General features: G+C 35.1%; 2 protein-coding genes across 2 annotated transcripts; one reads left to right on the top strand and one right to left on the bottom strand.

The window, feature by feature from the left end:
- Window positions 1-21013, top strand: LOC135692192 (cytoplasmic tRNA 2-thiolation protein 2-A). The gene is made up of 21 exons (XM_089112282.1): window positions 1-185; window positions 1258-1326; window positions 1896-1974; window positions 3074-3133; window positions 3814-3874; window positions 3959-4068; window positions 4317-4528; window positions 5238-5283; window positions 5832-5921; window positions 6672-6721; window positions 8073-8154; window positions 9322-9378; window positions 10217-10251; window positions 10736-10802; window positions 11244-11313; window positions 11869-11923; window positions 12941-12978; window positions 13550-13575; window positions 14063-14124; window positions 14621-16237; window positions 20166-21013. The coding sequence occupies exons 1-20, from the start codon at window positions 124-126 to the stop codon at window positions 14661-14663; spliced, it is 1374 nt and encodes a 457-aa protein (XP_088968408.1). The 5' UTR covers window positions 1-123; the 3' UTR covers window positions 14664-16237; window positions 20166-21013.
- LOC148958628 (uncharacterized) lies at window positions 16232-23903 on the bottom strand. Its single transcript, XM_089112281.1, has 8 exons — window positions 23630-23903; window positions 23242-23379; window positions 21555-21829; window positions 20475-21012; window positions 19590-19672; window positions 19016-19244; window positions 18559-18651; window positions 16232-17500 (listed from the first exon to the last, which is right to left on the bottom strand). Exons 1-8 carry the CDS (start codon window positions 23781-23783, stop codon window positions 17361-17363), a joined length of 1650 nt encoding a protein of 549 aa, XP_088968407.1. The 5' UTR covers window positions 23784-23903; the 3' UTR covers window positions 16232-17360.
- Between the last annotated feature and the right edge of the window lie 6 nt (window positions 23904-23909).

Below are 23909 nucleotides of genomic sequence, written 5' to 3'. Positions count from 1 at the left end.
CAGTATCGTTGAAGTACATGGCCTAGTTACAATTTTTCTTGCATTTTCTCATTTCTTAATGCAGGAAATGACCGACTGTCGTAAAATTGCTTTCAAATTCTCTCTCGCTTTCTCTTCTACACGATGTGCTCAGTGAATGACGCTGAAGATGAGCTGATTCCAAGGGGTATCGGAAAACCTGAAAGGTATAACACGTTCTAAATATGTTAACATATGCACGAGGGCACCAACGGTAACGTCCCCCCCCCGGCGCAACGGTATACAAAAGCCCAGATGACTTTTAAATAACTCGCAAAAATCAGTCAGAGTTTGCTTCAAATTCAAGTAATTTAAAGCATGCATTGCATTGCATATTTTGCACACCTACCTGAAAATATTTTATTAGGCCTCTTACTCTACGGTCCTCAATAGAAGGGGGGTCTCGATAGTTGGAGCAGTCAGAAATTTTTCAAAAAACAAATAAGCGGGGGGGGGGGTGTCATAGTAAGTGGGGAGAGGGGTCGGAAATGTGAAGAATCCGAAAAATCACGTGACGATTCTTTTTTGGGGTCAAATGAGATTTTCTTCTGAATACAATCGATAGCAAAATGACAATTATCATCATGTAATAATGCATTGTTGTATTACTAAAATGAGCAGGCTAATTATCATTGTGCACATCAGCCAGGCATATGTAAATTTTTTCGGATGTTATACTACTTTTCTATGTTAAAACATTTGTACAATGCAACCTCTTCATTGAAGATAAATTTTACAGAAATTATACACCTGAAAGAGCAAAGAACAAATGAAATAAGGGATATGAACGATTGAATATAAAAATCAATAAGCAGTCAAAATAAGGTGGGGTCAGAAAAAATCGAAAAATTAATAAGCGTCCCCCCCCCCTTCTATTAAGGACCTTAGAGTACAGGCATCTCAATCTCTCTACTCCATCACTTGATTCACCATTCAGGAAACAACAACAAACTAATAAAAAAGAGGAGGACGATAAAGAAACAACATGAACCATTTGTGACTTAGTAGGCTAGCTCTCCAAATTGAGGCAAGCTTATCCATCCATGTTAAAATTGTTGTTGCAATTATCTATTCAGGTTATTGAAACCCAGTGAAGATGTTTTTTTATGTTTCTACCACACTATTCTTTAGCTAAAATTACAGAAACTAAAAAGAAAAAACTCCAGTAAATGTGTTTTTGTCAGTTCATGTAGCCACGTTTTTCTGCCATTGATCATGCTAAAGCAAATTTTTTTTTAGCATCAAATTTTGTATGAAGTGTCAAAATGATGCTGTTATTCTTGTCAGAGCTAGGGATCCTCTTTGCAGGTAACAAATTAGTATCTATTTAAAACTGCTTTTAAACTATATACATATTGCTATTTTCAGATCAAGAATAAATAAAGAATTTAAAAGAAAAGACAATAAGGACTGTCTCTTTGCAAAAATATTTGAGTTTTCAGCTCACTTTGAATCATGATGGCCTTGGAAACACAGACACCACTGTTTTCTTACAATGGACATCAGTTACATGTTTTAGTGCATGGAAAGAATTCTAAGTTGCACAGAACCATCCTGTTCTTCACACCAAAACATGTACTTTTCTATCTAATCAGCAATAAGCACTACATGAAAACCACAGTATTTTATGTCTTCAGTCATATGTAAAACAGTTAATGATTTTGTCAGTCATTCTCTAAAATTTAGGGTAGAGACCAGACAAATTATTGGACAAGATTCTCTAGTGAACAATTATTGACAATTTGTTAGTTTAGTGCCATGGTTTGTATCTAAATTTTTTGTTTTAAGAAAATGTTATTTTGTTCTGTTGTAAAGTATACTATTTATTTAAGAAATGATAAATTATCTACTGCAAGAGTTTTTTCCATTTCTTGTAGATCATGCTTCATGAATTATTTTGTGCACAAATTTAGAGCAACACTAGGGAAGTCAAAGGCAGTTCGTCAAGGAGAAAAGGTAGAAAGGTTTTCCTTTGCATACATTTTTATTTAAAAGCGCAGTTAGGTATTAGGTTTTCTAGGGGGCATTTGGCATGTTGAATCTTGCAAAAGAAACTGTTGCTTCAAAATTCTGCTAAAATATTACAAAAAGCTTTAATGCAAATTTCTTCTTGTAAGATATAATACAACTTTGATGCAGGCTTGCCAGGATCAATATTTGAGTGAAAAAAGACATATTACACTGTTTTTCACTTTGGCAAGGACAGAAGTAAAAACATATGTTTTTCCCTTTGACTAGCTATATTCCTTTCTTTCTAACGTTTCTTTTTATTCTTTGTTAATTTTCTCTAAAGCAGTTTTTTAATTTCTTTTGTGATGGCTACCTGGATAGCATTTCTGGGTAGGGGGCATAAACACTCTTTAAGGCTCTTTTCCATCAGTCCATTGACAGATCATTTTTTGGTATTTTCTAGAACCATTCCCATTACCCTGGGCCACTCCAGTTTGGTCGAAAGGGAAATAGATGTGTCTCCATTACTCCATTATTGACCGTTCTCACATCCTCTGTTTGAGCTCTTTTGAAACTGAGAATGGATGACTCCGTTTTTGAATCCAACTGTTTTTGCTGTTGCCAATAAAATTATGTGTTTACAAATGACTCTGTTTCGAATGACACCACTTTGTCCAGCGTTGTAGGATGACTACGTTTGGCATCAAATTTTTTTGTGCGTATTAGTGGAAACGCATAATCAAAAACAGATGCATTCGACTTCTTTCTCATGCAAAAACGGGGTAATGGCAACAGGGCCTAACAAACTTGTAACCAATCATTTGGTTTTCAAGAAACTTCTTCTAAAATTCCGTAAAAGTCATTTGGTTTCTAAAACCTCATTTGCTTTTTTCAAAGTGTGATACACCTTATCAAATATATTTATTTTGTTTAAAGGCTATCAGACAAAAATTAAAAGGTCTCAGTTTTATGGCTCATTATGTTTTATGTTTTATGCGATTGAAAACGGCAGACAAATTTCATATTGCCAGGACTGAATATGCAAAAATTGTTTCCAGCCTCATGCACTTGTTCTTATAATTTTCATTTCTTTGCTTGCGCACAGGTTTTGGTAGCATTTTCAGGTGGTCCATCATCTTGTTGTTTGCTACACCTTATCAAGGAGGTGGTTATACTTGCTTTTGTTTTCTTAATTGTGTCTCAAATTATACTTCATAATGATTCCTAGGAATACAATTGATAAATATGAAAATGCCCTTTCCAAATTCTTCCTTTTTTCAAATATGTTCTTAAAGCCTGAAATTTTTGCAAAGATTTTTCAAATGTTTGTGTCAACTATTGAACTGGTACTTTGTCTGACTATATTTGTTTACGAACATTGAATTGATTTTCTCCAACGATGCATTTTAAAATGGAGAAATCTTCCTTGTGCTTTTACTTTCTTCCTATATTTGTGGAAATGTGGCCTAAGGAGGGCTAAGAAATATCGTGTTTCAGAATTTGTTCTAAAAATCTGATTGTTATATGAACATTTGTTCCATAAATGATCTACTAGCTTCCAGCTCTACCAATATTTATTATTTTGCTGATCACACTTATCTGACCCTTTCTTTTTCATTTGATTTTTAGCATAATTATGTCCTCATTCCTTTATTACATTCCTTTAAATATTGTAGATCTCAAGATTTCTTTTTGAAAACCCCGCAGTAAAATTTAAACTTAGGAAATTTCTATAATGAAGGTTTTTATTGCAAAACAAAGTAATTTTATCTCTGTTTCAAGGTTGAGGTTTAAATGCCTCTTTCACCTGCTTGACTTTTTAAATTTTCTCTCTATCTTTCCTAGGGCTTAAGTGAAGGTGCTCATAAAAAACTACGTTTTGTGCCAGAAATTTTATTTATAAACGGTAAGCATCTGCTATTTTAAGTTACAAATACAATTACACTTGCCTAAACCAGCGGTTACTTGAATGTTTTCTGTTTATCTTCAGAGGGTGCAACCTTAGGCTGGAGTGCAGAGAAAATAGAAGAAGTAAATAATGATGTGAAAATCTTTGCAAGCAAGCTTGGATTTAGTATTGATATTGTTGCTCTAGAGCAGGTAAGTGAACAATTCATTTAATTCTGAATAACTTAGCTACAATGAAATATTAGAAAATTTCTTTTAATCAGCTCAAAATATTTCTTTTTGTCTTATCTTTGATAAGGATTGTATATAAAGAATAAAGATTGAGAGGAGAAGAAGCTGTTATATAATGTGGCTACCAGACTTGGCAGTCCTTTTTACCCCCAAACCTTTCAGTATTATTGTCACTTAACGATATATCTATAGTTTTCCTCGCTTCCTAGTTGTACTCAAGTAACGTAGAGAATCAAAGTAGCAGTGAAAACAATGAAAAGATTTCTGATGAAGACGATCTTGGTACGTGTTGCGGTTCTGGTGGCTGCAAAGTGGATACGAATGCATCAGAATCAGAAGCAAGTGCTACCACTCAGCTTGTAAGATCTTTTGCGGCCTTAAAGTCATTGACAGCAAAACAAGACTTCGTTTTTTCGCTGAGGTAAGTGAGGTTGCCCCCTTTCATTGCAATTCATATATCTTGCTTAATCATTTTTTAATCACTGTAAAAGTGTTACAACATTAGACAATTACGTTTGAAAGAAAATTTCAACTTTAGTGTTAAATTGCCTTCATGTGATTTTTGCCGTTTATCAATCGTATTTAAGTAAGAACTAGTTTGATATTCGATAAAATAATGATTGTGCACTCGATGGTGGAAATAGATATGATAATTTCCATTGATAATTTCCTTCAATCATCGCAGGCAGCTTCTGTTAGGCTGATTATTCGTTCATTTTCGAATAGACAAAGTTCTACACACAATTGCTTGACCTAAAATGTAGCAAAAGATTTTAGTAAAAGCCCTTGTTTATATGGAAATAATGCTTTCAAGCATCTCCTTTTGCAATGTTTTCACCTCATCTATTCAGTCATGTAGCCTGATATTTTCATCTAACATTATTCAACATAACTGATACATTCTTGACACATCAATTTGTAATCTGCTAATAGGATGACAGATGATAATGTACATTTAAACTTCCATAACAGTCCACACACATTGATATTTTCTTCACATAGCTATCCACCCATTTCTAACGGAAATATTATTTTTTCGTCTAAGCACGATTATAACTCGAAATTATTGCCTTTTTAGATTTTTATTTCATGCTACCACATTCTTCATTTTCCTCATATCTCTTCATTAGGAATAATCTTCTTCGCGATTATGCAAAAGTTAAACAATGCACAAAGGTATGGTTTTTGCCAATGTTTTTGTCATTTTGTGTGCTTGACACTCTGTATTGTTTTGCATTATGAGCGATTTGTTGAGTTATTTAGCTCCTGGTGCTTTATAGCTGTTTACCTGATTGGTAGGAAATCGATTAAGACACATCTATGCGAACCTTAAAAATATAGTAAACTTGAATCCTTTATATAAAACAGAAACTTTAAAGGCAAGGAGAAATGTAAGTGATATTTGTATCATCAGAAAACAGATTATGAGCAGCAAGGGAAAAATTATTTGTTATGTATGAAGTTTAATTCTGAAGATGAAAGTTTATTCAATTTACTCTATTTTATCATATGCAGTTGTTTTTATTAGACAAAAGTTGATGGTTCTGTTGTATAAACTCTGATTAGTAACCTAATATTTATCAAAGATCAGCAATTCATAGCTCACCAAAATAAACTAGTTTCTACAATTCCTAAACCTTTTCTGAAGCTACAGTTTCCTTTCCAAGACTTGTGTTATATCCCTTGTCAAGAAATAGATACAAATAGCACTCTGTCTTTTTTAGATAATTGTTGCAGAAACGTCGACTCGACTGTCAATAAAGCTTCTTCTTAATATAAGTCATGGTCGTGGAGGATCTTTGCCCTTAGATGTTGTAAGTTTAAAAATCTCAAGTATTTATTATGAATAAGAGATTAATTACGCTCTAGCAAACCTGCTTGGGGTCGATTGCAGTTGGGCTATTTCATCAACTTCAGTTACTTAGAGTATCACTATTAAAGTTTCCTAAACAGAAATTCCATATAAGAGCCCTTGATATTCACAGGACTTTGTTGTTTTACATTGAGCCTTCCGATATAGAACAATTCAATGTTCAAGATTTATAAATACAAAACAGTCAAACGTTTTCTCGTTTGGCATTCCTCAAAGTGAATCGTCAATAATAAAAAACAGTTTAATGAAAAGTTGTACCCAGATGCAAGTTTGTTTGACAGTTTAAAACAGGAAACAGTTTAAAGTTTGTTTAATGGAGGAATTGTGTGTTTTATTGTTTCTTTGGTAAGACAGGAGGACATATCTTTTAAATATCATTTAGTAACAGTTATCTGAAATATGTAAAGACTAAGAAGAATCTATATCTAACTTGAAGAAAAAGTTTGTAATATGGTTGTTTTTTAGATATTTTGAAAGTAATTTGCAAATAAGTATATTTCAGAACTGAGCATTGTCTAGGGCATCATATTAAATCTAGCTTTTGGCTTAATGCTGTAACAACTGCTCTAGTTTATGAAGAAAGTTTTGCTTTAATTGTAACTCCGCGACAGAGATGGGGATTTGACACGAAAAAGAACCACCGGTAATTGCGATATGACTAGCTAGAAATACGGTACTTTTTCCTCTTCAGGGTGTCAGTGACTCACGAGATGGCCAGGTGGCGGCGATACGACCAATGAGGTAAGATTTCAAATGTTCCTATCAAAAAACATGGTTAGAAAACCTAATGTACACAGCCCCAGGGAAACAGTATGAAGAACAGGGCAAAACATGTACACGGAAATTGCCTGTAAACTGTCCATAGATTAATCAAGCTTTTTTGTCAAATCAACTTTTACCTATTTTTTTTAGCTTTTCAGTTTATATATTGATAATAGTTGTCGGCAACGCACACGTTTGTCACCGTCAATGGTTCATTCTCACCTTTATCAATTTGTTTTCCACGAGATTGAATGATTTCTCGTTACTAAACTATTCCTGACCAAAGTTTCAAGCACACATTGAGAAATTGTATGTGATTTTTGGTTTTAGCAGGAGATAATGCAAAGATATTTTAAGCTTCGAAATTGTGAAAATGATAGGGACAAGTATGTAAGGAATTAAACTGGAAATTATAGAGCAAATATGTAAATTTCACTGAACCATGACCAAGAAGATGCTGAGTCCTGCTGAATCCGTTAAATGATTTATGGCCACATTTTATTCTGTTATAGTTTGATTGTGACAGGAAAAGTGACAGTCTGAGATTAAAAGTTTAATGTTTTTGGTCTAATGGAAACTTTTCCTCACGATACGTGAGGCTGTCAGCAGTTATGGATCGAGAGCGTCGGGGCCACTAAGCTAGGTTCTCTGAGAAAACATAAATCCCAGACGATCTACGCTAATCGCGGACACACTTTTATTGTAACCATTGAGTTATGGTAAATAGGCTTTTTATGCCGGAGGTCCATTACCCTCAGTGCGATCACTGTAGTTTCATGTGATTTGGCATGATGATTTACAACAGACCATTGAAGAAACCTGTTTTAAAATCAAATGGAAGTAACTTTATTCTTATGATCAGTCACTGTTCCATTAAAAATATGGAAGCAAGGATACCATGACTCGGCGTATTTGGGTATACTCGATCGTATTTATCATCAGGAATCTTTAAGCTGCATTCAGGTATTGACAATCTTAGTATCAGCGATGATCGCATCGACAGTCCCAGACTGTTGCCGGTGTATGCAAGAGCAAGTTGGCATTACAGGCGGATAACGAAAAGCGGTTCTGGAAATGTCACCGATTCCTTTTACGATTGTTTCGCAGTTTAATAGGAATCATCCTTAACCCATCGAATTCTGTTATTCAGTCAATGTTCAATGATTCGAATTTTTAAAAAAGGCTAAATTTCCTTAAAGTATAAATAGTTCCAACATCAATGGATACAATTATGAAAGGAAATTTTCTTGTTTAATTCAGAAATTCTAACACATGCTAACACACTCATAGTCCAATGGGTTTTTCACATGTTTAGTCTTTCGTTTTTTAGAGAACTGACTTCAAAAGAGGTTGCTTTCTACAATCGAATGCAAAGTGTTGAACCAGTGGTAACTGAATCCATGGACACAATGGTAAGGCACTTAAATTCATTGGATTTTCTCTACTTACATTGTATTTTGTAGTGTAGATCAGCATCAGCTCAGGTGCATTGCAGTGCCCCTTTGAATGTTGCAAGGGGTGCTGGACCATCGAATTCCAGTATATCTTAACCATTTTTGGCGGTACAGAACTTGAAAATGGCTTTAAAAAAGCAAACATTTCACAACATACTACTGAAAGCCTTTGCGTCTGACACTCTTCAGAGTATAAAACTTCAGAATAAGGATCCGAAAGGACATGATAGAAAATATATACACAGTTATGGATCGAAAAATGCAAGCATATGACCAGCAAAGTTGTCTAATCAGTGCTGCGTGTATATAAAAAAATCACCGTTGGAGACAAATTATCTTAATGTGAAAGAAGGAAGAACCGCAGGATAGGCTGTCCGCCGGATTCTGTGAATCTTGCAATGAGTAATAATACGAAAGATATACAGGAACAAAGCAATACGTCGACGAGAATCCAATGTAACGAGATAAAATATTCAAAATAAATTAAATTTAAGGAATACTAATATTTCGCCCCGGCATACAGGGCTTCATCAGAGTGAAAATCAAGTATAGTATTCCTTACAGGAAATGCAGGAAATATTAGTATTCCTTAAATTTAATTCATTTTGAAAATTTTATCTCGTTACATTGAATTTTGGTCGTCAAATTAACTTAACACGGATTTTTCTATAATATTGACAAGTTATTGATTTTTTGCAATGTAGGTTGGATGCTTTGAGCTCGTTTTGTGTACTTTTTTCGACCTGGATTTTGCTTCTCTGAAATTTACTCTTTTAATTGATTCAACTTCTATCTCATAATCACATGATACGTGTAAATATATAGATAAAGCAAGTCATTATATCATTGCTATTTGTACAGATAAATGCAATTCTTCCTTTAAAAGCTTTTTGCGTACGATGGCAGAGTTTTTGCGTACGATGCATTTCAGCTTTCTATCTATTTTATTTCCGACTATCTGTTAAGTTGCCCAAATTGTACACTCCTACAAAATGTTTTTCCCGTCCCTTGTCACAAAGTATTGACGCATCTTCACTTTTCAATATCAGGATGGTTTTGGCTTTAACAAAGACATTAGTAACTGAATTACTGGTACATTTTTGATATAATCTATTCACATTCCAGGCGGCTGATAACGCAAGTTTACAAAAACAAACGGAAGCTTTTGTAACCAACTTACAGGTAACAAATCATCGTAAAATGCAAGTTAACCTCTCGGCCGTGCGTCGCAAGTTTACAGACTGCATCAGCCTTTCTTTGATTTCATGTTCGCCTTTTGCTTAAATTTTCAGCAAATTTTCCGGATCTCCCATCGTATTTTACAACAGTTAGTAGAGGATTATAAATCCTATTTGCAAAATAGTGCATCTAATTTAATAGTTTTATTGTTTTCAAGATAGTTACAGGTTGTCTATACAAAACTTTATTAGCTTCTCTACCTTTGTTTGCCTTTTTATTTTGTTTTAACGGTGTTATCTGAAATCTAAGGTACAAGGATTTGTTTCCTTAAAAGTGGGCGGACATGAAGAATCCGGAGAGGTATCATGTTTAGCTAGATGTCATATTTTTGGAGAGCGTTCCTGACCTTAGACGACCTGTGATTTGTTGATGCAGTCAAAAAACTCCTCGACCTGTATGACACGAGGTTAATCAGATTATCCGAACCGGATTCTTTTTCTTCGCCCAAGAGTGTTTACATAAAAGTTATTTGTTTTGTACTGATAATGGTTGTTAGCCAATATGCTGGATGGACGAGCGGCTACTTCTTTTTGCCCTGGTTTAATTTGCTCCCGTTGGATAAGTCATTCCTTGAGGCTTTTTGTTCACTGCATTCCACTTTTCAAGCTTTAAAGCTGTTCGTTCTGCCTTTCTTTTGCCTTTCATGGGGAAACCCTATCTACCCAGTGTCTATTCCAGCAATGACACGACAGGTATATCTTCTCAGTTATCGGTTGATTAGTTAAGGATAAAAGTGGCTTGTTTACTATTGCTGTTTTATTAAATTCATTTCTCATTCTAGGCAAGCTTTCCATCAACCGTCAGCACAGTGTTTCGGTACGATTTTTTCCTTAACTCAAATTAGAATACCCAGGTTCCTATTTCTTGCAACCTAGTCAAAGACCTTTGAACCAGTACCCTACTTATAACACTTATCAATATCGCTTGCTTTGCGCTTTTGCACATCTCGAAATCGCGTTACATGCATCTCTCATATTAAGAAACTCCAAACATCTTTAAAGCACCGTTTCCCGGTGAATTTCGATCGCCACCAAAAGTGGCATTTTCTCAGCGATTTCTGAATCCAATTAAACCACAAAGACTTTTGCTTGAAATGAAGGCATTTCGGTGGTCATTTAAATTCCCATTGGTTGCACTATACAATAGACCTATTGTTACGTATCCAATCGACTTTCTCAATCAGAAACGCACCGCAGAGTCTATTGTTATCAATGAACGGTAGACCAACGGGAGACGTAGTGCCTTTAAACCCAGCTTCTAAACTGCATGATCTGTTTATTGTTTCCCCGATTTTTCTCAGAACTGGTGACAAACTGAGCATAAATGATGAACTTATGTCTACTGATGAAAGCTGTATTATGTGCAAGGTACGTGTTTTTGCTTAGCTGAAATCGTGTCCGCCTAGAAGTACTAGGATTGCAAAATACATTTTGTGCATTGGTAGAAAGGATGTGATCTAAGGAATAATCACGCATATGAGAAAGGATGTAATCTCCCTCGGTATAGAGAAGAGTCGAGTGAATAGCTAAAGCCACCCTGTTGTTCTTTATTTGCTTGAAACGATTGTTGATGGTTCCTTGGCTGTCCTTTGAATATGCGCTTTGTAACCCAAGTTAGCCAAACACAAGCTCTCAGTTCTCTGTCTCTATACTTTATGCCCATTATTAATCAGTCTTTCTTTATTACATTTGTTTTGTAATTATATTTCTTGTCATCATTAATAGCATTTCAATATCTGTCATGACATAAAATATTTTGTTTTGTTAATGAGACCAAATTGGTTTAATTTTGACTGATCTTTATTGAAGGCACCCTTGGCGGAAGTAAAATCTTCTGTATCACAGGTAACAAAAGCCACTGAAGAAATGGAGTTGCAAGGTAATTCGGTGTGAAAAAGATGCCCAAAATGCGAAGAGTTGATTTCATAATACTTGATTTTATTGTTTCTAGGTTAACAACAGAGTTATTCATTGAATTCAAATGAATGCAAATTTCAGAAATTAATTATTTTGCTTTCGTAAACTGAATTGTCTTGAAGTTTCCTTATAGCTAGATTTCTTTGAACGAGGAAGGTTTTACTTTGAAATTTGTTGTTGTTTTGTAGAGATAGCATTCCATGTTACTAACGTACCTTGAAAGAACAACCATCTATTCTGTCTCCAATTTTCTTTGAAATATCCTTTCAAATTTCTAAAATGACATGATATAGCGAAAATGTAACGCAAAATCATTTTGGTACCATTTTCAAATGTTTTGATTTTTGAGACTTACTTTTCTCTGAAAAAGAGTTCCCTAGGCAAATATCCTTTTAGATATGAGTTTAAGACGGTGCAAGAAAGTAGATTCAGAATGTCTCCTACCCAAAGTACCATAGTTGATTAGAATAGCTGCACCCTTTTGGAATATTCAGAGACAACCTTTCATCTTGTTTAGGTTGTTGTGGCAAAGGAGATGGTAGCTGTCAAAGGTCATCGAAAGAAATGCCACGGTCGGTAATTTTTGCGCTCCTCTATCGTTTGATTCTATCAACAGGCCGAAACATCTCGCTGTGATATTTTTAATTCAATTCAATTCAATTTTATTGGCAAAATACAGAAGAAGAATACTACATTGATACTGTACAATACACGACCCAAGAAAAGTATGGACTAATCTAGCTTGGGCCCCTAACTAATGATAAGGTTAAAAGTAATAACAGTAATTGCAATAACAGAAAAAAGGTTGGCTATATACTTAATTAACTGGAAGAAGATAATCATGTGGGTTACGTTTCATTTTTCCCTCATTTCATAACTCTAATATTTCGACAGCATTCGTTCTTTAAGTTATAAGGTAAAATCTATTTCTTTTTTGTATCTTTTACAGGTTTTGGGAGATTATTCCATAGCTATGTTCCTTTATTTTTAAGCTTTAAATCACCCCCAAATAATCAATTATTCGGTTTACTTTTCTAAAAGTCATTTATTTAACGGGTTTTAATATTTATGTTTACAGCTTTTTGTTTTTAAAGGTTTACATAGATAGGGCTTGTGGCATCTTGTCATTATTATGTTTTATTCGATGCATTAGCTGGAGAATCTTTAAGTAACTCTCTATCTAATTTGGTATTTTGTTACTAAATAGTGAAACATTAAAGGCAATCTGTCAAGACGTTGATTGATTATAAGAACAAAGGGATTTTTTATTGTTTCCAGTCCCCCTTTAATTTATCGCGTTGTAAAAAATATGGCGGAGCGCTGGAATCGTGTTTAGGCTATTGTTCCAGCTATTGTTCTCGTTAACCAATCAACAACGAGACCGATTGCCTTTAAATCTTGTACATGCATAAGAGGTCCATTTTCTCATTAGAGCTGTCAATTCCTTTCTAGATATAAGTTAAAGCCACCTTTAGTCACGATTCTGTATTTAATACTCTGATGAATGTTTGACGACTTTACTTATGAATGCGGAAATAACAGGCTCCTGCTTTCCCTCGCATTATTTTGACGTTCAAATTTTCTTACAGGATAACCAAAGAAGATGTAATTGCAAGGCTGTGTTATGGTAGGCACTGCATTGTATTGGTTTATTTTAATTTTGTCATCTTTTCTTAGTTGGATTTTTTCAAGGCATCTCTTACAAAAGCGAACGCATTTGTCTTATTGCCTCACATTGATGATTGTGATATGTACTTTTGAGAGCTATCAATAGTTTTTTGCACCTGTTGAGCCAAGCTAATAAGAATTCTTAAAAGAGTGGGCACATTTTTGCCTAGGGTTCCGCATGTTTACCTTATTAGGAGGTTGAGGCTTCACTTTACTTCTCTGCCCACGTGAACTGAAAACATGAAATCGTCTAATACGTAGGTATTAGTGTATATATAAATTATTATTTTTCATAATGGCTATGTCCATGATGGAAGAGTTTTTAAACCAAATTTTCAATTAGCAGATTTCAAGAAAAAACGTTACTAATTTTGAACGTGAATTTTCTGCCTTGCTGCAAAATGGAAGACATTTTTTCCGAAAGTACTTGACAGTAGGCTATCGTTATTTACATGGTTGTACTAAAATAAAAGTGGTGTAAATGTGTAGAATTCTACTCACAAATTTTACTCATTCCTTATTCTTTGTAGGCTGCCGTTTGACTTTCAAAGATATGGTTAGTTGAAGCTTTGTTTTATAATAGTCTGTTTCCTATTTTATATTTTATATCCAGGAATCTTTGACCAATTTGATAAAGCATCCATTTTTGTACCCCTATAACAACAATTATGTCTGTTACTATGAGACAATGTTTGAGCAGAAATAGGACGGTTTTTCCTTACGTCATTTCTAACTATTGACTGTTTCTAGACCTCTTCTTTCCTTACGTTTCTCGCTCAGAATCCTTTGCTATTCGAGATTCATGCATCATAGCGCAAACCTGCAGCCAGTATGGCTGAAACCTGGCCGCACCTGCTTTACACACGGTTTGGTGCCGTGACCTCTATATCCGCTTATTAAACCATTTTCAGTTTACCTTTTTAGACAAAGGTTGTGACTTGACACTGATCGTAGTTTAATTTCGATATTGATTAACTCCAGTTGTGTCGAGTATATTAGCAAATTGCCTCTATTTTTTGTCAGTATTTACACTTTTTTCAAAGGGAAATGATACGTCACATCTGCCTCCATTCGTTTTACAAGAATTCGAGAGAGCTTCGAGAAGGTATACAATCTCTTGCAACAATTAACATCTATCTCGTACTTTTTATGGAAAATTCTTTATCCAAAAGCTGTTGCGAAAAAGATCATTAATCTGTAAAGAAGAGGTGATGCTCCTTCTTTTAGGAAGCAATATTTTTACAATTGATAATGAGAAGTGTTATCAAAGTATTTCCGTAAACTATTATCAAGGTCTTACGTAAAAAAGATTTGAACACAGGCATATGGGAAACCTACCTTGGCAAAGGTTTTTTATACTGTGTTAACTGAAAAGATTTATTGTCAATAAATAGGAAACCATTCAAAGCTGAGTATTTATATTGAATATCCTTCTGAAAGGTTCTAGTAAGACAATAAGAAAAGATCAAGGGTAAAGCTGATGAAAATCCAATGAAAAGCAATCTGGTAGCATTGGCCTCCCTCTATTATTCTTCAGTTTTGAAATGTATGCATGAGGGATTTTTTGCTGTCTTGTTCTTTACCAATTTAATCTGTTTTAGGTCACGTATGAAGGATTCAATACAAGAATTTCTAATTGATTAGGCCAATTAGAAACAGCAATTTGATATCATTAAAGATGTAGAAAGGAACATTAAACCAGCATGTTTATATCTATCCTCTCTATTCTTTATTTCTCAAACCGAGGCACGGTCTGAATTCAGTGGAGGCAAAGGGCTTCTATAGTTGTTGTAACAATACATTAAGCTTTGTTTGTCTGCCCACAGTATTCAACATTCAGTACTGGGTTAGAGCATAGTAAGGCTATGGTTGTATAAGAAAAACACAGAAAACATAAAATTTCTCTTAATATGTCCAAATCGATGATGTCAATGATATTCCATTCCATGTAATGAATATTTTATCTGGTTGACTTACGTATAGCAAAAATGAATTTTTAATGATGTTAGAGTTTTGAGTGATGTACTGCAAATGTTTTTTCGCTCTTTTTCCAACTCTTGTGTCAATTTTGTCAAGTAAGCATTTCTATCAATACCAGCCCATCCAACATGATAGCTCTGTGCCTAGGTCAGGGTCTACATATCCAAGGGTCTTTTGCTCGAGTCTCTGATAGGACGTAGCTTTCACTTTGAGTGATGTGAGTCGCCAGCTCTCTGTGATTGGACACGCGGAATCACGCGGGCCACGGATTAATGATGATAGCTTTTCAGTGTTCTAAAGCTACCCTCGGAAGCTAACTATAAACAAGCACAAATATAATACACCGTGCAGAAATATTTATCTGTCTTTGTTTTTAAAAAAGTTTCGTGAATAATAGCTTACGTGGCTGTTGGTTTCAAATTCTACAAGTAGTATTTCAATTGTCTTTTTGCAAAAAAATTTCCGGATAGTAATTTTAGCCCGGTATTTAGTGTCGCACTTTCAATAAAACGCCTACAATCCAGACTGGATTCGGTTTACTAAAAGCTGTATGAAATTCGGTATGGCTTTTGCCAGAATTTCAATCTTGGACGCCCTCTGTTTGGCATGGTGGTTCTGGCCTGATCGAACTTGGCTTAATAGCAGTTTGTTACAAAAGAACTTGTAGGTAAGCGTTTTAAAATTCTGATTGCTTTTTGCTGCTTTTGGTGAGTTTAAATGTTGTGTAATGTGTATAAGTTGAGTTTCATGAGGCATACTAAGGCCAACACTGACCCGCGCCCTGCAATGTCCCTGCTTATTGTAAAAGGAAAAACTACCTTGTCAACGGCTGTTGCCTCTGGTATTAAGTAAATAATATCATGGTATATGGCTTTTAAAAACACTGTTGAATCCTGCTGTTTAAAACTAAGAGTCTTCTTCCTTATGAGAAAAGTCCCTTTCCCGTGAAGAGCACTTTACTTCTACGATTGCGTGAAAAAAAATTAATATATTTTTTTTGGTAGCAAGAGTATACGAACTTTTAAATATTTAGTATAATAGTCAAGAATATCGCTTTTTCACGTCTTTGACTAGTTGGTGGTTCATTTTGCATTACAAGAGCTTACTACTGTCACTTAATCATATGCTCATTCTATTGATAGCATTTGCCAACTTTCTTTTGCCTTTTTGTTCTAGTGCCACAAAAATGTATATACTACAAAAGATTGGATACGAATTTGATGAAAAGTTGCCTTCAGGTGAGCTACTGATTATTACGTGTTCGTATTAGTATGTTTATGCTTTAGCAAGATGGCTGTTTAAAGTTTTTTATAATTTTTGATGTCAGCTAATGGCCCATATTTTTTAAAGACAACTGGATGAACGACGTGCAAAAGGATCTGTTTGAGTGTGGTGCATCGCATGAGACGGCTGGCTAAAATGGACCAAACAGAGAAGATGGGACTTACAAATAATTTGAGAGGAAGAAAGGCGTTGTCAAATGACTCCGTTTTCATTGCAGAGCAGATGAACGCAAGGCCAAAACGGATAGATTGTGCCAGGTTTTAATACGGAACAATGCGAACAGGCCCTAATAACCTTTTGACCATTTGGGATAAAAGTATCTGTACGTTATTTGGAGGTTTCCATTCCCTAAATGTGTCCGTTAATTCAGAGTTCACTTTCATTTGCATAGATTCAGAAAGTAATACTTTTTAACATAAAAAGCTGCATAACATATTCGTCATATAATTTTACAATTCATAAACGAGTTTATTATAATGCATTCAATATTAAGACAGCGCAATTAAATTATTGATCAAATATTTACAGTAATATTGAAGCATTGTGAATATTTTCCAAACGTATTGACTAAGAAAATAGAAAAAATTCATGCTTGAAATTATTATTCAAAGCAATAACCATAATCCCAATGTTTTACTCAATTCTTAAGTGATTGTCGAAATCGAAATTTTTTAATCAACCGGCAGGGAAGTAATGTTTTATTGCCAATTATAAAATGTTTCTAATAAAAGTGTAAATAGTTCCTTTAATTGTTCTGACGAGTGGCAGACGAAAAGGCTTTTAGCCAATATGTTATAAAATATTTGCTTTTTTAAAGCCATTTTCATGATCTCATTTCTTTTGCAAAATATTCCTGGGATAGTGATTTAAGAACCATGAACTTTTTCGTAATCTCAGTATTATTAAGATTAAAATTTTCAGATTCTTCTCACTTCTTAATAAAAATTCGATGTTTTGAAGTTTGTTTATTATATAAAAGCGACTAGAGTTGGTATTCGTTTCAAATTTTAAAATTTCAAAATTATAAGAACAACACTCAATGTTGTCCTTTAAAATATTTACAATTTTTAGTAATTATTAGACTTCAGATGTGCTATTGTATAATTCGTTTGAAAATCCTAACGAAATGTTCTCTTCATTGTATTCCATCTCAAATGGAGATTTGATACCATCATCCAAAATTTCATCCCATTCTGTACGTCTCTTGAAAGTTCGAGCTGTAAACGAGTAAGTAAATTTATCAAAGCAGGAAGTGAATTGAAAGACTAGTAACCTCGACGTAGCGCTACAACACTTGAAACGTTGCCGATAGCACTCCTTGCATGACTACAGTTGTACTCTGGAAAACCAGATGAAATTGTACACATTAATGTGACACGATCAACTTAACAGGCAGTTTTTCTCATTAAAAATATAATTTGTCAACCGAAAATGCTGCCTGCACACCACAATCAATTTAGAACTTCGTCTTGAATGATCTCATTCACTTCGGTTATCATTCTAGCCCAAAAGATCTGTCAGCCTACAGCCACTTAGATACAAAAAAATAAAGACTTTGTACAAGAGATGAATATTTGGCACAACGTTTCGAGCATAAAGGCCGACCTCCACTTGGCCGCGCGTACGGTGCGGCCAAGTCAGCGCATGCCCAGTGACTCGGTATGATGCAATATTCTTGCCCGTCACGTTCAAACTTTGTACGCTTTAAAAGTAGAACCTGGTTCTACTCTCAGAGCGGCCGCTCTACGTCGTCGGAGATTATCCAATCAAATTGCAAGACTTGGTGACTTGGCCGCACCGTACGCGCGGCCAAGTGGAGGTCGGCCTTAACTCTTCAGCCACTTAGCAATAAAGTTTCAAAATTTGACGTCATGAGAAAAGCTATTTTTAAAATTTCCTTTTAGAGTACACAAGCTGAATAAACATCATAACAGAGCAGAATCATGCTATACATTTTGTAAACGTTTTTAAATAGCGCAAGTGAAATCACTGACGTTTTGGTCTGGTTAATAGATTCTCAAACTTGAATAAAATCACAAATATTTGATTGGGAGAGGTATCTGTGTTCATTTGCCCATAGTCAATTTGTAGACATTCAACTCACATAGCATATTAAGAACTATTTTATAATGCTCATTCAGAATTATTTGGTGTTGGTTCACAAATTGTAAATATTCATTTACACGTCGCAGTTTTGTCTTGGTCACTGTCAAATCTCAATTGAAACTCATCTGAGCAGTAAAATTATATGTAAAAACTGCCTTTCTATACTTACCTCTTTTAACAAAAAAGAGAACCACAACAACGATTAAAACCAACGCAATAAAACCGCCTGCGGATGTAGCAATTACAGTAGCATTGCTTGTTGCTGCAAAAGGAATTTGCAATTAGGTTGATATAGAAGTTTTTAAATTTTAGAGAGGTGGACTTGTCAAGGCGAACCAAATAATTTCGAACTAAATTTGGTCTAAAATTTGGTGAATATTAAGTTGTAACTCTTGTCTCAATTATCCAAAGCCTATTTTATTCTGCATGCTAAGGACCAGTGTAAGCTGCGAACGAAACGTTCCGAGTAAAATATAATTTAAGAAAAATCAACACTGTATTCAAAATTTTTCGGAATCTATCACATTTATTTCTCATCTATCTCCGGTGCTAAAGGTTACTGGATTGTCTTTTAAATGCAAGCCATATATTTTCATTTAGTATAATGGCAAGTGTTTTCAACCTACCCTTCCCAGACTTAGATTTGCCCATTGCACGACACAAAACGCTAACACGTTCACTGCATCTGCTTCTGTAGCAAACTGCTATTTCTGCATCGACGATCTCGTCTGTTTTGAATACTTTTGACTGAGTCTCTCCCTTCTGCTTTTCTACCAAAAATGTCTTTCTTGTTTTTCCAAAGTTGATAGTTACGTTTGTAGTAACTTTAGAGTCATCTTCAAAATTGCTTGGAATCTTTTTTGGCAAAAACAAGAAAAGCAACTTTTAGACCCGTTTGCTTTTATATTTCATTTTTCTACAATTACTAGAGTCCTAACGGACAGAAGGAGTTAGTTTTTGCCTAAGAACTCAATTGGTAACATTTTCTTTAGGCAAGCGGTACTGATTGGGCAATCTCGCCTATTTCGATCCACAACTGGGTCTATATATTTTTCAGCTTAGTGTTTTCATCTATGTCCTGACATTTTATACGCTGAAGAGTGTCAGACGATCTTTATTAGGCTACTGTCGATTATGATCAGATAATGACACGATTATTGTGAATTTCTTTTCCAGATCAATAATAACTTATAAATTTACCTTCCACGTTATACTTAGATATGTCCCTGTACTATTTGAGAGCTGCGAGCATCCCTGGTCTTTGGCCGATGCAATTTTCCTCTCTATAAATGATTCAAATGATTGAAAAATTAATGATATTTCTGATTACCGAGCTATCAATGAATGATCTATGCCGTAATAGACAGATCTATACTTCGGTGCAAGTATCGCGGAGCATATTACAGATTGAGGAGGCTAAAGAGTTTTTTAGAGGGGGGGCTAAACATGCTAAAAACCAAGAGCAGGACGATTTTGGTATGGTTTTGTGTACATTTTGGAAATTATTAGGGGGGGGGGCTAAAGCTCCCGTTGTGCCCCGTTTCCGCGGTCCCTTTTGTAAAGGAAAGGACAGTTCTATGTTGTAACTCCGATTTTGATGCTTTTTGAATTCATATTAAGTCAGCAAGAAAACCGACTATAGACATGCATAAGTAAAATTGGTAAAATTAAGCTTTTAGAAATAAAGTTCTTTAGAAAAAGTGATATTTAGTTTTTTGTCGTTTAACTAAGTCGTAAGTAGTTTGATGCAACCTAAAAACTTTTTTTTGATTTCAGGAAAGCGTATACTAACGTGGACGGCATTGGAAAGATAATTGAAAGCAACAATTCTAGGTATCACATCCAAATTGTTCTATTGATATGAAAATCGCATTAAAAGAGAAAGCAATACGACATCACTGTTTGATAAGAGGTATTTAAAAAAAAATTTGCATTATATTCCGGGTTGTCCCTTGAAATAATTTGCAAATTGAAAGATATTATCCACGATGTTCTGCGCTCTCAATATTTTATCTCTCGCAGAATTCGATATTTTTTCTTTCTTGATAATCTTAATGGCGACTGATATAATGATAGCTTGTTTACCTGAATGTACTTTTGTAGCAACTGTCGTTACAACTGAGGAAGTAGATGCTGTCTTTCCAGAACTAGTCGAAGAGCTTGCTGGATTTTTTGTTGTTGAAACCATTCTCGATGGTTTTGAAGTCGTAGGGCTTTGGGCAGTTGATGTTTTGGTGCTAGTTGCTGTGGTACTTGACGTTTGGTGACGTTTTGTACTGGTGCTAACACCCTTGGAAGTGCTGTTGGTGCTCTGCATTGTAGATGACGTAGTTGGTGTGGTATTAGAAGATGTTTTGGTTCTAGTTGATGTTTTGGTGCTAGTTGCTGTGGTACTTGACGTTTGGTGACGTTTTGTACTGTTGCTAACACCCTTGGAAGTGATGCTGGTGCTCTGCATTGTAGACGACGCAATTGGTGTGGTAACCGTCATTCCCGTATTAAGAGTAGACGTGACATTGTTACTGGTAGTTGGTATTGTAGAGCATGCACCTTCTATGAATTTGAAATCGTCAATCGCTATACCTCCCTTAAAGCCGCTGCCTGGTTCTCCTTCAATGGAGAGCTGAAAAAAGCATGTTGACTAAAGGCTACTTCTGGTTACATAACAGATCGGATGCAATGAATGATAGAAGACAAACGTAGCACACGTAAGGATTGATCAAGGCAACGATCAAATTGTGATTTGCAAAAAGTAATAGCTAGTGTGAGAACAAATGCAACGTAATCTATCCTCTTTGGTAATATTCACAACACCCCTAAAAAAGCCCCTCTGTTAAAATGTCTCCTGTGTAAGTATTTCCAGAGTTGCTGTAGTGCCCATGTCACAATATCGCTGAAATGTATTGGTCAAACTTTGCCCTAACCTCTTTATTGAGATCATAGCACGAGTCTGTCAAAGTATTGGCATTGGCAGCTTAATGTTAAATTTTTTTTTACACTGTTTGCCTGTAAGAAAAAATATCATTTTTAGACCCTTGTTTTTCAACAAGCTATACAGTTCTTCTGTTTATTGCTAGTATTGAGCCTCTGCAACCAAAATAAATTTTACTGTAAAAGTCTTAATTCTGCAACAATTATTTGTGATCAAAATCGAGACCTACTTACCAAATAACCAACGGCACTAACTGGGACAGGTATTGAGCCTTGATGCCATGTGTCACCTTGATTGCCCATCTTTTGCCATATTTGATGTCTACTCTGCCTACTACTGCTTGTAGCATATACTTTAAGAGATCCTATATCAGATCCAAACATGTGAAACCAAAACCTGAAGCAAACGATCTGTGCGCTACCAGTGAAGTTTCTTTCGAGTAGTGCAAAGTTTCTTTGTAATGCAAAGTTTCTTCGTGGTGAAGAGGCTTCCAAGTACAGGTATTTTCCTGCGTAACGTAATACAACAAGACTATATTTTTAAAATATGAGAAAGAAACTAAATCGAAATATTATAAATGAATTTAAAAGATTCGATTTAAAAGGTGTGATAAATTTAGGCTGCCATGAAAGATAAAAAACAATCTCTATAAGCTAAAATTTCAACTATATTCTTCTATCTTCAGCTAGCAGATAGTCATGATGGTAGATCCGTTTTATAACAAAATGCAAATTTGTTGAATAAGAAGTTGTAGCCGAATACCGACGATAAAACAAATCTTGGCTTACAAGAGAAACTAACGATATGAGAACCAGAACCTTCCAAACTTAAAAGGCACTAATGAGGAACCCATGTAGTGCTGGTGAAGAGAAAATCATAGTTGCAAAATATTATACACCCGTCATTTTATTGACAATAATGTATAGAGTAGGGAAGGGCAACCTATTTGGGGGCTGGGCTAGATCCTTCAAACTTTTTTATTTACGCGCACTGAAGAAAAACGAATACGATAGTTGTAGCAAGATGATGACAATTATAATGAGAAACTTTCATTTAAGTTCAATTACACCACAATTACAAACCTCTCTTTTACATAAATAGTTTGCAACGATAGATAAGGCTGTTACAATCGTAAGTGCAAAGAGACGAACTGAATAAAAACAATCAAAGTAAAAAAGGATGTGATTCAGGGTTTGGAGAAATCATCTTATGAAAGAAATACAGAATTATTCACCAATCAATGCTTAGCATCGGCCTTTTCCTTCAGACCATTCACTTTAATAAACACAAATTTTTACAATATAGGCCCCCAAGCACACTGGCAACCGAGACATGACAAAATAGGGACAACGTGCGCCCAGTAAGACTCGTTCTTGCTCCATTTAATTCTCGCCCAGTCCCTCAAAGATTCTGCTGTCATGTCTTTAAGCAAGATCGTTTGACAAAGGATAGTGAGCAAATCTTTCCATGATTCCCAAGTTTGACTAAGGTATTAAATTACTTAATTTTAAATCGATGTGTTTCATTCAATGTTTGCGAACCCCCCGGATAATCATCCTTGCCAACCAAACAAAAACTTATAACGTGATATATTTCATCTCGCCGGCCAAAAAATTCGGCCAGCGACCGTAGGATCCCCGCCACTGATGTAGAATATGTCTTAGAAACATAAAGAAACCAATTTCTGAAGAAAAAATTTCATAGAATCAGGGTAAATGTGTGGCAAAAATGATACTTCACTAATTCACCATTTCTATTGCCATTGTGGTCCGATATTTGCCAAGATGCAGATCTTGCTGTAAACTGTCCAATCAAAATCGTCTCTAGTTGTTGCATTGTACACATAAGCGGTATTAAAAAATTCGCCTTAGAAGGAAAGAAATTTTTTAAACTTGTGTTATATTGACTGAAAAAAAGTACCATTTGTATTGCCATTGTGGTCCGCTCTGGGCCCAGTTGCACTGCTTGATGTAGAACCAGCGTGAACTATCCAATCAAAATCATCTCCCGTTGCTGCATTGTACCATCCACAGAAGCCAGTTTGAAAGTTACAGCCACCTTCAAGGTACATCAAAATATAAACATTATAGCGTACCAGAAGCCGAGTCAATTTTCGTAAAATATTTTATTGTGAAAATTAATCTTAGATTTATTTAAGGACTTTTATGAATCGATCGTAATTTCGTTAGGACTGTGCTTAATGTGGTTAATTTTAAAACTTACATGAATGCTTTCTGATACGGAAAATTTTTTTGGGTGTTTTTGAAAGAGATTGAATCAACGAAATGTATATTCTCTAAATAATTACCTGGCAAGGTCCTGACGAATGGCGTCGAACTTTTGCCAGAAGTTGATGTTGTAGTAGACGGCAATGTAACCGTTGTAGACGATGCAGCACTTGTTGTTGTTGGTGGTTTTGATGAGGTAGTTGTAGGCATTGTTGGAGCAGCTTTAGACGGCATGGTGGTACAGTATTGCTGTTTGACTTCAAAGTCATCGATTGCAATGTCTCCTGTGTAGCTGTTGCCGGTAACACCTTCGATAATGAGCTACAATGAAAACACCTATGTATTAAATAGGATTTAGTT

Source organism: Rhopilema esculentum, chromosome 13 (genome assembly GCF_057945365.1).
Source record: "Rhopilema esculentum isolate cy_ngs chromosome 13, ASM5794536v1, whole genome shotgun sequence".
Lineage (NCBI taxonomy): Eukaryota > Metazoa > Cnidaria > Scyphozoa > Rhizostomeae > Rhizostomatidae > Rhopilema > Rhopilema esculentum.
This window is presented reverse-complemented; position numbering and strand designations above follow the sequence as displayed.

Bases quoted from the DNA above. Each gene is read 5' to 3' on its own strand.
- LOC135692192 (XM_089112282.1), top strand. From the start codon at position 124: ATGTGCTCAGTGAATGACGCTGAAGATGAGCTGATTCCAAGGGGTATC. The intron at 3,875-3,958 runs GTAAGCATCTGC...GTTTATCTTCAG, and splicing joins AGAAATTTTATTTATAAACG to AGGGTGCAACCTTAGGCTGG. The intron at 12,979-13,549 runs GTAGGCACTGCA...TATTCTTTGTAG, and splicing joins AATTGCAAGGCTGTGTTATG to GCTGCCGTTTGACTTTCAAA.
- LOC148958628 (XM_089112281.1), bottom strand. From the start codon at position 23,783: ATGCCGTCTAAAGCTGCTCCAACAATGCCTACAACTACCTCATCAAAA. The intron at 19,245-19,589 runs GTAAATTTATAA...TTGCCAAAAAAG, and splicing joins ATCTAAGTATAACGTGGAAG to ATTCCAAGCAATTTTGAAGA. The intron at 17,501-18,558 runs GTAAGTATAGAA...ACTCGTTTACAG, and splicing joins TCTCTTTTTTGTTAAAAGAG to CTCGAACTTTCAAGAGACGT.